Source organism: Orbicella faveolata, unplaced genomic scaffold (assembly GCF_042242905.1).
Source record: "Orbicella faveolata isolate gen_17 unplaced genomic scaffold, um_ofav_v1 contig_2, whole genome shotgun sequence".
NCBI classification, from domain to species: domain Eukaryota; kingdom Metazoa; phylum Cnidaria; class Anthozoa; order Scleractinia; family Merulinidae; genus Orbicella; species Orbicella faveolata.
The window spans coordinates 6735001-6747400 of NW_028301547.1; the positions used below are offsets into that span (position 1 = coordinate 6735001).

The window sequence follows — 12400 nt, forward strand, 5'->3', positions numbered from 1 at the left end:
TGCGCTCAGAATATAGTCAGATGGCTTCCAGCGTATCCCAAATTCGTGTCTTATGCAATACCTTGACAATGTCAATTAAGGAAATAGAGACTTTTCTAAACCAAAAGTAAACGAAACCTAAGTCCTATAACGAAGCGATTAAAATTTTTGAGGTTTCGAACTGGTGAACGTAGCTATGAATTTGTGGATTTTAATCAAAACTAACGCACGCCGAAGGTCGTAATCCGGCCGTATTTGTCAAATATGGCCATTGCGAATACAGAACAGGGGCACCCAACGGATCGTTTCGGTAAATTATCTGTTCGGAAGTCCTTTAATCCCCTCTGATTTTCGGAAGAGAATTGTCACCTCGAACTTTCGTGATATGAGAAATTTAATGTCTGTTGTTTCCGGATTGTCAAAAATGTCGTTTTGGGTACCGATAAAAGGTCAGCTATTATTTTCGGAAATGCGACAAGACCTAAGGTTTTCGGGGAATGGACAAAAAGTCCCTAATAAATTCGAGAATACTCAAGTTCCCCTAGAATGACCGAACAGATAAATTTTTTTTTTAGCGCAACCTAAAACTAACCTACAGAACTTTAAAAGTACTCCAGATAGCCTAAAACAGCATTTAAAAGCATTTGAGCGAAAGCGATCGTTGGGTGCCCCTGACAGAATTGTTTCGTTCTTTGAGCTTCGTCTTTGAGGAACGAAATATATCCAATTTAAAAACTTAGAATGGATCAAGCATTTATGAATATACGAGGAAAGTGAAACAAACGATTAAGATTCGACTCCAGAGCTACCGACCTAGATTGTCGTGCTGAAAGAAGAATGCTCTTGTCAGTCAACCCATAGTTACTTTGGTCAACTGAAACGCAAACTGATAAGTCGAGAACTCCCATGTTATTAGCGTACGTAAAATGAACATTTCATTAAAAAAAAAAAAAACAGTGAAGTAGAAATGCATTCATTTAACCGATACTATACTGAACCTCTTTTCAATATCTTGTCGAAGGATTTTCCATGATTTACTAGTATGAAAATTAATATGCAAATTTGGGTACCTTGTGTTCGTGCACGGTAATTGACTATGCATATACTACGGTCGGTCGACAATAACGAAGCAAAACGTTACCGCACCTGTTACCGCGACATCTCTGCTTATCTCTGATATTAAAACTATTTTCAATCATTGATCTGGAGAAGTGGGCAGGAGTGGACTACGACTCCATCGAATTTTAACTCAGTTGTTTTTTCGGGGAAATTAAATGTTTGAATCTAAAAATGTTTTGACACTCCGACATCTGCACGTTCCTTGAAGTCAAATTACCAGCTCATCGTTTTCATTGACATCTTTATAACTCTTTAAGAGCTGTAAGTTAACTCTTCAGCCATTATTTGTACCTTTATAACCCAAATGGATCGGCATATTGTCGATCCTGATCCTGGCCTAAATTTCAACGCGGCGATCTCGACTGCACCCGCACTTCGAAATGGAAAAATATATATATATACACACAGGCGGCCCAAGCTCTCAATGTTATCCCTTTTTTTTCCTTTTTATGCGAACGTTCAGGCTAACGTGACATATGGCATGTACTATTACATAACGACCGAATTTGACCACGCGAAACATGACTCTCGCCTTGCAGCATATGGAGGTGTTGTGTTACAACGGTTTGAATTTATAAAGGTTTGTATGGGAATGCAACGGCTTTGCTTGAAAAGCCAATTATTCTTATATTTTGGGAATAAAATCTAGTTACCCTGTTGCTGTGTTGTATTCTTTGTTGTTTGCCAGCTCCTCGGGCCGATCTCACGCGATTTCGGCGAGTTATCGTTCTGTGGGTTTCCACTACTAAAAGAAAGACAAGGCCGGACACTGATTTCCGGAGTGCCCGCCGCTCGGAGCGAATAAATCCAATGAAAATAACCCTGCCGGTTCAATTCCTCCGTAGAATCGAAGGAGAGATGTTGAAGTTCCATGTCAGTTCACTCGCTACGCGATTCCGTCCACAACGCCTTCGCAACGATACATTTATTTCGAGATTGCTTCGCTCGCAAACTCGAAAACAGCCGCGTCACAAAAGTTAGGACACTTTCGCGGTGTTGGGTAACTATAATTAGCTCGACCGGGGGTAGTCAGCAACGATTTGTCAACGGTCAAACCAAAATGCCTCCCGGGTACCCTCGTGCTTTAGTTGTCAAACCCATAAAGGGAGTGCCCGGTTACCCGGGGAGCATTTTGGTTTGACCGTTGAGTAGATTTTATTCCCAAAATATAAGAATAATTGGCTTTTCAAGCAAAGCCGTTACATTCCCATACAAACCTTTATAAATTCAAACCGTTGTAACACAACACCTCCATATGCTGCAAGGCGAGAGTCATGTTTCGCGTGGTCAAATTCGGTCGTTATGTAATAGTACATGCCATATGTCACGTTAGCCTGAACGTTCGGATAAAAAGGAAAAAAAAAAGGATAACATTGAGAGCTTGGGCCGCCTGTGATACACATCGCAGCCGCCCAAATCGTAGTATAGCTAGGCGGAAAGTGACGAAGACCGAGTAATTAAGGAGGATACAAGCAATTTTGTTCGAAGGTACCGGGCAAGTAAATATGTTTTACATCAAGTTCAGTGTGTGTTTTCGTTAGAATTTTGCAACCCAGTGTGTTTACCACTGCCTGGAAATTGGAGTTATATAGGAAGGGTGCGAGCTATTTTCTAAAGATAATATTTTCTAAAGATCAAGCGCTCAAAAATTAGGCTTCCTTTTAAAAGGGGGGTTTATACGTGCGGTGGACTTAGTATCCGATTTGCGTTAAGGTATTCCCTTGCTTTGTCAACAGGTCCACCTAGTTTCGTAATCACGTCGAGAAAGTCTTCCTGTATTGTCTTGATATTGTTTTGAAGAAGAGCTGTGAAGAAAAGAAGAAGAAGAAAAAAAAATTACGGAAATTTTTTTGCCTTTAAAATCACCACCCACCGTAAAGAAAACAAATTTAATAACAAACTATTGTCTGCTTCTGTTATTGTTTTCGTATTTTTACTTTTACGCTGGTTGCAATCATTTCTGTCAGTAAAAGCAATCAAGTTAGAGTTACTGCATGCAGTTAAACTTTTTGACTGACTGATTTGTGAAATCCAAGATGGCGAGATCAAGATGGCGCAATTGATGACGTCATTTGACATAATATGACGTCATGGACAACAAAAAATTGTCTTCTTAGTAGGACAAGCCGAGGGCCATCTTTTAAACGCAAAAAAAGTTACACTATAATACATAGTATTTGTATAAATCTACTAGCGTTCTATCACGGATGCCGTTCTCTGATTGGCTACGCTACTCACTATCTATTTAATAAATAGATCCCATGTTGCCGTGTAATAGATTAGTCAGTAATAGATCACAGAACAAAAAAGTGGCACACGAGGCGATTGCCGAGTGTGTCACTGATGCTCTTGCCATGTCAATTCGAGTGGAATGAAAACTTACAGCAAAAGCAGAATTGAATTGCGAAATCTACAAATCTTGAAGAAAACGCTGTAAAAGTCAAGCCAGTTATTGTCATCAGAGCAGCCCTCCGAGTCGAAAAGCTTGGCCGTTGCCTTGAATATTGCAGCAGTTTAAAAATACGTTCGGAATTCTTGCGGTTGCGATCAACACTGGAGGCCATTCGATTCGAAGGAACGTTAGTGACGGTGGAAATTTGTGTTCCGTGTGGTTAATGATTCTCAAATTAGGTTGATATATTGTCGGAGACACTTCATAGCTGCAATACAGTTTCCCATGAGCTGTAGTGAGCTATACTTTGTTCGCTGCTGTGCCCTGAAACGGACTGGAACATTCGCGTCGGAAAGCAAGGTTATATGTTTATTTTAACTGATTTTATGAAGTGATGTTTTGATGTTTCATTCCTGGCATCAATCTGTGTCAACAATTATTTTGAGATTGAGAAAAGTTGAATTCTTAAAATAACTTAATCTCATAAACAGTTTCGAGACAAAGCAATGGTTTCTTATCATAGAGTGATTTTAAGATCAATTTTGTTTTTGGTTCAGTCTCACTCGACTGCCGACTGAGACTGCTCGAGTATTTTCTGAGTCATTTTCTGAAAGAGAAACGGCTTTTTCTTTCTTCCTCTCGTACCTGTTCAATGCCTCGACAAGACCTTTTTGTACCTTATTTTCCGCCTAATCGCGTAAAATATTATCTAAATCCTCAAAACTTTACGCCATTTTAAAACACAGTGGGTAAAACTTTGTAATGATGGCGTCAATCGTGCGTCTGTCCTCTAATAGATCATATGCGAGAACCAATCAAAATGTCAGAATAATCATATAATCCGTGATAGATAGTGAGTAGCGTAGCAGTGTACCCTTGTTAACAAAATGACAGTCACTTCTTGGCGTTTTTGAAGTGTCTGTGAAGAGGATTTAGATAAAGTTTTCAACGACTAGTAGATTTATGCCAAAATATTCGCTCTCAATTTCTATACGTGATAGAAATCTCGCGGTCATAATCTAATTGTTTACTAGAGGGGCTCTATCCAACTCATTCCACCCTGACAAGTGAATCGATTTGTAACTTAAAATGTTTCCTCATAAGGCCTTATGGACCAGATTAAGAAAGTCGTGGTCAAAAACATTTCACGCTTTTACGCTACTGTAGTTTATCTTTCATTTTCTGACGGTACGCACGTACATAATCGCTACACCGAATATAATGTGTCCATTGTCCTAATTAACTGGTGTTCGTTTTAAGCTTTTCCGGTCGGGACAGGCAAAGCTGTCCGCATTAAGCGGGTGTCTGTCAAGCTACATGATTGTGTAGGTAATGAATGGTGTAGGTGAATGACGGCCGGCTTTGCCGTAGGTCAAAGATAGACGAGCAAACTATGTATATTTTCTATAGTTGCTTTTTTCTCTCTCTGTACTTTAATCTTAATCAGTTTATCAGTTTTAAGCTAAGCTCCTTGTGATTATTGTGGTAAGGACCTGAATTACCTTCGAACTTTGAAAACACTTGAGATGAAGCAATTTTGGTTGTTCCTGCTGGCTCCGGGGTAAACACCTGGTTAGTACCTCCAGTTAAGTCGACTCTTAATTCCAAGGGGACTTTTAAATTGCTTCCAGCCGCAGTCCATATTTCTTGGCAAATTTTTGGATCGAGCTCTTTTGGGGAGAATACGATGCTGTAAAACAGAACGGTTCAAAACATGGCTGACAAGAATTAAGAATGTATTACTATTTTGTTTTAAAAAGTCGCCAATTTTATTTAAAAAATTCTGAAAAAGGCAGTAGTTTAATTGATATAAAGCCAAAAGTTTGAAAAGAAAAATTATTTTCTCTATATTAGGTGAATTAACTTGATCGAAAATATCCCACCCTTTAAATTTGTTCGATTCATCTACTGCGAGATTTTCTATAGGTTCTGGTGCGACTCTTTTATCTTGAATTAATTTATTTAAAAGTGATCGCCATTCTTATTTTCCCTTAAATACGTGCACTATGGTCATCAACAACAATCATATACCATTAGATGTTTATATGCAAACATAGTGAAAATTCAGGTACCTTTCACTGAAAGAAAGAGTCAATAGGAAAAAGCCGATAAAGATTTTGGCCATCCTCAGGCTCCTGATGAACAACTCGTCTAATGGTTGTAGTCAGTAGTGTCTTTCTTGAAACTAGACTGGTAATGTTATTTTATGCATTTTACCATCACGTTTTTTTTTTTTTGAACATCTAGATCTTACGCATCACTTCAGTTCGGTTCAATGGAAAACGCTTAATTATCAGGTAATAAATAAGATGAACTTAACTACCAATTAGTTAGTTAGATCCAGTTTAAACATAACTAGCATTTTAGAGCTGGCTCGTAAAAATTTTCGCCATCCATTGGAGTCATCCGTCTATTTGAGTCTTCTTGTTTTACGCAGGCATCGCATATTTGTGTTTCAACGTCAGGATGGGGAAATTGACAATATCTGAGTAAAAAAGGAAACAAAGACGACATTCCTTTTTGTTCTTTATTAGTTTTCTTTTTCCTAAGCCTGTTCTGCCCTTTTAAAATGCATTAAGTAAAATGGACTAATCTTGATGGAAAACGATTCAAAAAGCCTGCATGCTAAACATTCCTTATATGACGAGTCTGTCATTTTTTAGCTTTTCTTTTTGGGCTTGACGCAGCCACTACCGGTTGGTCTTTAAAGACTACATTATCGCTTGCTCGAGCCAGTAGATGTGATACTTTTCTATTCCATTTCTGCCATCAATTAAAATAACATGTTCTGATTGATCCTTGTTGTTTTACGCAGAAATGTCATATTTGTGTTTCAACGGCAGGATCGGTTATGGCAAATTGGCAATGTCTAAGTGGTGGTCTGAACGTTAATGGTTCTCCCACTACTCTCCTTAATCATATCTGATGTTTTGGTTCATGTACCATTTTGAAACCAACGTGGGAGCCATGCTATTCAACAAAGGATACATACATATTTTTATATTTTTACTCGGGTTTCCGTAGGAAAGAGCGCGTCTATAAATGCAAGCCGTTTTCTTTTAGGCGTCAAATGGGGGGCGGGCGGGCATACTCCCAGGTATTCTTAGAGGAGAGCGAGCAAACTTGGGATAAAAATTGCGACAGCTTGCTAATCGGTGCCCGCTCCTCGCTAGCAACATAATTTACAGAATGCTGTATTTTGTGAAACTAAAGTTTTTGAAAGAATCATAAAAGCCCTTTTATTGGTCTGCCTGCTAGAAATTCCTCAGATTTCATATCCTATTGTTTCTGTCATTTTTCCTTTTTTCTTTTCTAAGCCTGGTACGGGTAAAGTTGGTGTTTAATTTCAGATACTTGGCTGGATCACTAGTTTCGAAAGAAGGAAATAAAATCACAAAATTTACCTGGCTAAATCTTATGATAATCAAGTTTGGAAAAACTGCCAAAATGACAGCTCTGTAATCTTTCTGAGAGCAGTTTGAATTAACCTTTATAAGCTTCAAGTTAAGATAAAATTATAAACTTAAGCTCTTGTTTGAACGGCGATGGATGTTTACGACTCTCTGATTTAATTTCTTATCTTATTTTCATTTGGTTCTGAAACCTTCTTAGCTATGAAAACCTGCAAAGTTCAGGCACTAAATTCCCTGCAAGCAATTAGCAAATCAAAACATCATTAGCATGAAGGGCGGTCCGGCCACAAGCGCTCCATTAAACCCGTTCAATTATTAACGTCTCAATAACCAATTCCGTTTTTCCCGTTTGGCCTCGTGTCTTCTAATTCTTAGATTTATCCTATTTCGGAAAAATTAGCGTTGTTTTATTTTCTCTGGTAAATCGCTATTATTTAGGAAATCCTGTCGTCTTTGAAACAATGCAGAGCATTAAGCAACAAAACTGTAATTTTAGAAACCCTGCTGAAATTTGGATTTTTTATTCCAGTTTAGGTCATTTGGGAAGCAGATACTAAGACCTAATTTCAACCTCAGATTCTCAATTATGTTTCTCACCTGTTACAGATGACAAGTGCTCCACAGTTCGACAAAATCAAATCCAACAAATCGATCTCGCAATCATTTCAGCGTTCCCAACAATTATGTTCTGTATTCGGCTGAACGGCTCGGCAAATCTTGGAGTAAATATGCTTGAAAGCATTCTTCATGAATTGGTTTATCAAACCTTTGCGGCTAATTAACGTTTCTCCATGATTTCTCCAAGACTCTTTGTAGCTTCTTATTCAAGCCGCTAAGAATCAGCTGCTAGTAGTATCCTATTTCAGCCTAAACGTATTTGTCTTTCGATGGCATGCCATGTCTTTGTTTGTTTTGATAGTACCACCATATGACAATATAGCGAACAGTCCTAACGGAAGCGTCACCCGTACTCTTTTCTAATGCTACAAAACACGAATTAGCAAAATGAACACGTAAGAAATGAGTGGTAGGTTGTAGCCACTGGAAATAACTAAAAACATAATGCAGGTGAAGAAAGTTTCCATGTGTTATCAGATGTCACAATCGTCATTGTGACACAGCGAGCTTACGTACAGTGTTTTATTTTCATCCACAGGTTGGTAGAAGATCTGCCAACAAATAATTGATGTTTTTTATGAGGGCAGTTGGGATTAGATCGAAGCAATACAATTTTTGGAACAATTCAGGACTTAGAATGATGTCCAGACTGTGAAAGTATAAGAGGTTAAGGAGGCGTTAGACCTTTGTTTAGAAGAAAAGAATTATTGAATGATCGATTTAGGTTGACGTTACGGTCTGTGAATTTTAAAACGCGTTTGAATTTTTTAACTTTGGAGTGGTTCGACATCTCACCTAATATTTCGTAGACTGTTAGCAACATTTTAACTTTACTGAACTAAGGGCGCGTTTCTTTGAGAAAATCCACGATTGGATTTTGCGTTTCTTTACTAAACATATTAGCTCAAGATCCGTCAAATCATAGTGCATCTCTGAAAGCAAAAAATCTTGCCCAAGGTCGATTCCTCTATTCCCGGTTTTCGATCCACAATGATCCAAATGATCTTGGACTAATCTGTTTCGTAAAGAAACGGGAAATTCGTTTTTGAATTTAAAAATCCAAACTTTGATTGAAGTAAAGAAACACATCCTCGTTCTTTTGTTTACGCTTTTTATATGCATGAATATCTAGCTAGGCAATCGAATATATATCGATGAAAAGACCATCGGTTACGATTTGTCTTGCAGTGCTCCTTCACGAAGAAGGTAAATTGAATCTTTGCTAAAACTTAGAGAGATTTGATTTTCTTCATCAATAAGAATCAAATGGTTTGCATTTAAGTTTAGTTTTACGGAACATAGGCTATAGAACCTCTCTAGTTTATTCGAGTATCGTTTTCCAACTTGAGCTGGTTGTTCAAACAGGTATCAATTATTGTTTCTGATGTTCAATCTACACCGAGATATTACCCGGTTTAGTTTTGTTTTTTCAACTGGCTCCTCGTATCATTTTATCCTTATTGTAAAGCAAAAAGTTCTGAGGGAATGTCCAGCACTCACAAAACTCATCAAAAAGCCGTTCAAATCAAGCAAGCTCTTGTAGTAAGAAAAAGCAGGCGACAAAATCAATTCCATAACCAAGTTGAAGCTTGATTCTGCAGACATAATAAAGTATTCTGTTTTATTAAGAACTTTTTCTTTTGCAGGAAGGAGTTTTGTCATGATATAGAATATTTGCAGCGAGAAAGAAATCGTGTTAGTTAAAATCCGTCACATCTTGTGTTTTGATTCAAAGTCTGTAATTTTAATCCATGGAGTAGTGCGTTCATTATAACTGACAAAAATTATCTTGAGTAATGTAGATCAGGAAGTTTCCGTTTTTCGGACTGTAGAATATTTGGATAGAGGTTTTGTTTTGAAAATTATTTTCCCCTTTTTGATGTAGTTAATGTGTTCTCTTACGATTTCTTTAACTTTTTAGATTTTGGCCTTTCCACAAACTTTCGGATATTTTTTAGGATATTTAGATGTTGCCGCAATATTTAGAAACTATCAGGTTGTTTAGAAAATTTTGGAATTTTTTTGAAACTTTTTTTGGATTTTTTGGCTAAGAGCCAGCTCTCCCTCGCAATTTTGAAACAATTCTTGGTTCTAAGTCAGAAACAATCCAGTTCAACGGTTTCCCTCCTGAATAATATATTCCATACCACTAAAAGCATTAAACCAGCAATTTTCCAAGATGGCAGATGCTGGTACCATCGATGAGACGGAATCTTCTTCCTCCACTACTTCTACTACTACCATTACTGCAATACCTGAAACACTAAATGGAGAACTACTAATTTAACAAACAAATAATAAACTTTTTCAATTCCCACAAGTGAAAATTTAGGCATAGGAGATATACATGCAAAGGATCAAGAGGGTTTTCGAAATATTGAGAAAAAAATTGTGTCATTTAGAAATTTTTTTTTGATAATTTCTCGAAACATACTAAGACGATGTTACGGGATATTTCAATTCAGTGGGGTGGGTGGAAAGGCTTACCAGACATATTTTAAATGTTTCAAATGAGAAACCTAGCCTTTTGGCGGAAAAGATAGAACGAACTGCAATCTACTCAATAAACAGGAAACAATGTCCTTGTTTCTAGCTCAAAATGAGGTCATGCAGAAAAAGAATAAACTTCACAGACAGACGCATGAACCTCAAAACTGTGACGGACATAATTTCAGCTATAAGAGGTGTCATGCTACGCTTTATTATATAGACACGAGTGTTTTACTGGAAAATACACCACTCGTGAAATTCATACGAAACCACATCCGGGACTCGAGTAGCGTATTTTCCATATCCTCACCAATGAAGATATCGATGATTTCACTGATATCAAGTTTGTCTCTTAAATTGCTTTTAAATTTGTTGGTGTATCATCGAAAGATCATCGGGTCTTCCTCGAAAGTCTTCGGTAATCTTCGGTAATTTTCGAAAATTTTCGGAAAATGCTCAGCAACGTTCGTGTGACCTTCTACAAGTTTTGGAGAATCTTCGGAAAACTTTGGAAAGTGGTCGTAAATCTTCGGAAAATCGTCAAAAACGCCGTTATCAGAATGTCTATATAATAAAAAGAACACTACACGTTGGCAGGAAGATATGAATTTCATGTTCTCGTGGCAAGAGCAATATCTCACAAGTGAGCACAGCGAACTCGTGAGATACTGTCTTGCCACTCGAAAATAAAATTCATATCTTCTCGCCACCGTGTAATATCGTCTATGTATTCGCTTGCGCTATTTCCCACACAGGAATATGGAACTGAAGGCGATAAAGACCCACGACGACGACGATGATGCCTCCGGTAAAGCAATGTTGTTTTTTTGTGGTTATTTTTTTCTTTTTGCAAAATATGTTTAAACTATTAAATGATAAAGCTTTTAAAAAGTAGTCTATGTCCGACATATAATTATATAAAATATCACTAACCAAAGCTGGTGAAACTCTATCTTTTGTTGATGTGTGTGATGTAGTTCGACCAGGTGAAAATTCTGTCCGCAAACTTTAAGATTAAAACATCAGTTTTAAATCAAAATCTGTGATACTAATTTCCAAAACCACGAAAATAGCCGTGCTTTATCTCTTTTAAACAGCGTGATACCAGCTAGCTACGTGTCGATAAGGGAAGCGAATTGCATTAACATATTGAGTACCATTAGTTACCTCATTTGCACTTTGTCAAGTGTTTATGATTTCAGAAACGACTTATAATTTTAGGAACCTTCGCCATTATAAGTGAAAGCCAAATATTGACCATGAACAAGATTGTAACCTACAAAGGTGAAGTCGCCTTGTAGACCTTTACAATGCAAACATAATTAGCATTAAAAGCGCGGGTCACAAGCACCAACCCGCACCATTTAAGTATATTACTTTCACCTGCAATTTTATTTTGTTTTGTTTTAATCTGTTTACAGACCCTCTATTTTGCCTTGAGTTTGTCGAGATCGGAAGCTTACATTCTCTTTCCAATAACTCTTTTCCCTTCCCTTAGCCGGCGGGGCCTTGGTATGAGAAACAAAGGGCTCTTAACACATAGGATTTCCCAGTTCTCGATTCTAGGTTTTCCAATCCTCATTTATATAGTCTTACTGATTGTTCAACCTGTTGCGAGCCTCGGACTCTTTTGAGACGAGACCCTCCGATCGACAATTCCTGTGAAGAAAGTGATTCTGGCGACAAAGAACGGAATTCTATAATATTTTTCACCTTTCTGTAGCACGGTTAGCACAGTTTCATCAGTAAAGCCGCACCAAATTTAATTTATTTGCCGACTAAAAACTCAAGCACTTTTAAAAATTTCGACTCTTTGCTGCTTTTCTCGCCGAAAATATCAACCGAGTAGTTTCTAACTAAAATCGTTGAGTTGAAACAGTGAGTAGAGAAAGTTGAACTCTACTCTTTCTTGGGAAGAGTTTTCTCCCAAATCCTCCATGTCCTTCATTCATGTCCTTCATCAACACGGCTGTTCACAGCTTTTTGGCCATTCAGTTGCTTTTGAGCCATATGTCAAGGGCTTTCAGCTAAAAATATTACACTCTTTACTCTACAGGAATTCAAGAAAAAAAAAAAACTTTTCTTTCTTTCTGGGCAAATTTTGAATCATTTTACCTATCTTTGACGAAACAGCAGATACATCTTAATTTGAAGGATATAGTAATCGGTTTTCTAACACCAGAACCTCGACTACTCAATTTTATCTGTTACTTATATGTAGGAAAAATTTCCTTGTTGCGGTGTAAAAGGAATAAAGAACTTCCAAGTAGGAAAAATTTACTTATTGCTGTGTAGAAGGAATAAAAAACCTCCAAGTATACAAGGTTTTAAATCTAAAGTCAAACGAGACCGAGAAAAAAACATCTGTACAAAAAATATCAATATCCTT

The 12400-nt window shown here is 37.5% G+C and overlaps 1 protein-coding gene across 1 annotated transcript in view; it reads right to left on the reverse strand.

Moving 5' to 3' along the window:
* Nucleotides 1-5636, reverse strand: part of LOC149111739 (uncharacterized) — a 5870-nt gene extending 234 nt beyond the window's left edge. Inside the window, exons 1-3 of the mRNA XM_089289230.1 lie at nt 5563-5636; nt 4993-5180; nt 1-2903 (exon numbers count right to left, since the gene is read on the reverse strand). The exon at nt 1-2903 is cut by the window's left edge and continues 234 nt beyond it. Of these exons, the coding sequence (XP_089145356.1) occupies nt 2773-2903; nt 4993-5180; nt 5563-5615 (372 nt within the window). The 5' untranslated portion in view covers nt 5616-5636 and the 3' untranslated portion in view covers nt 1-2772. The remainder of the gene's footprint in view (nt 2904-4992; nt 5181-5562) is intronic.
* Nucleotides 5637-12400: the final 6764 nt, after the last annotated feature.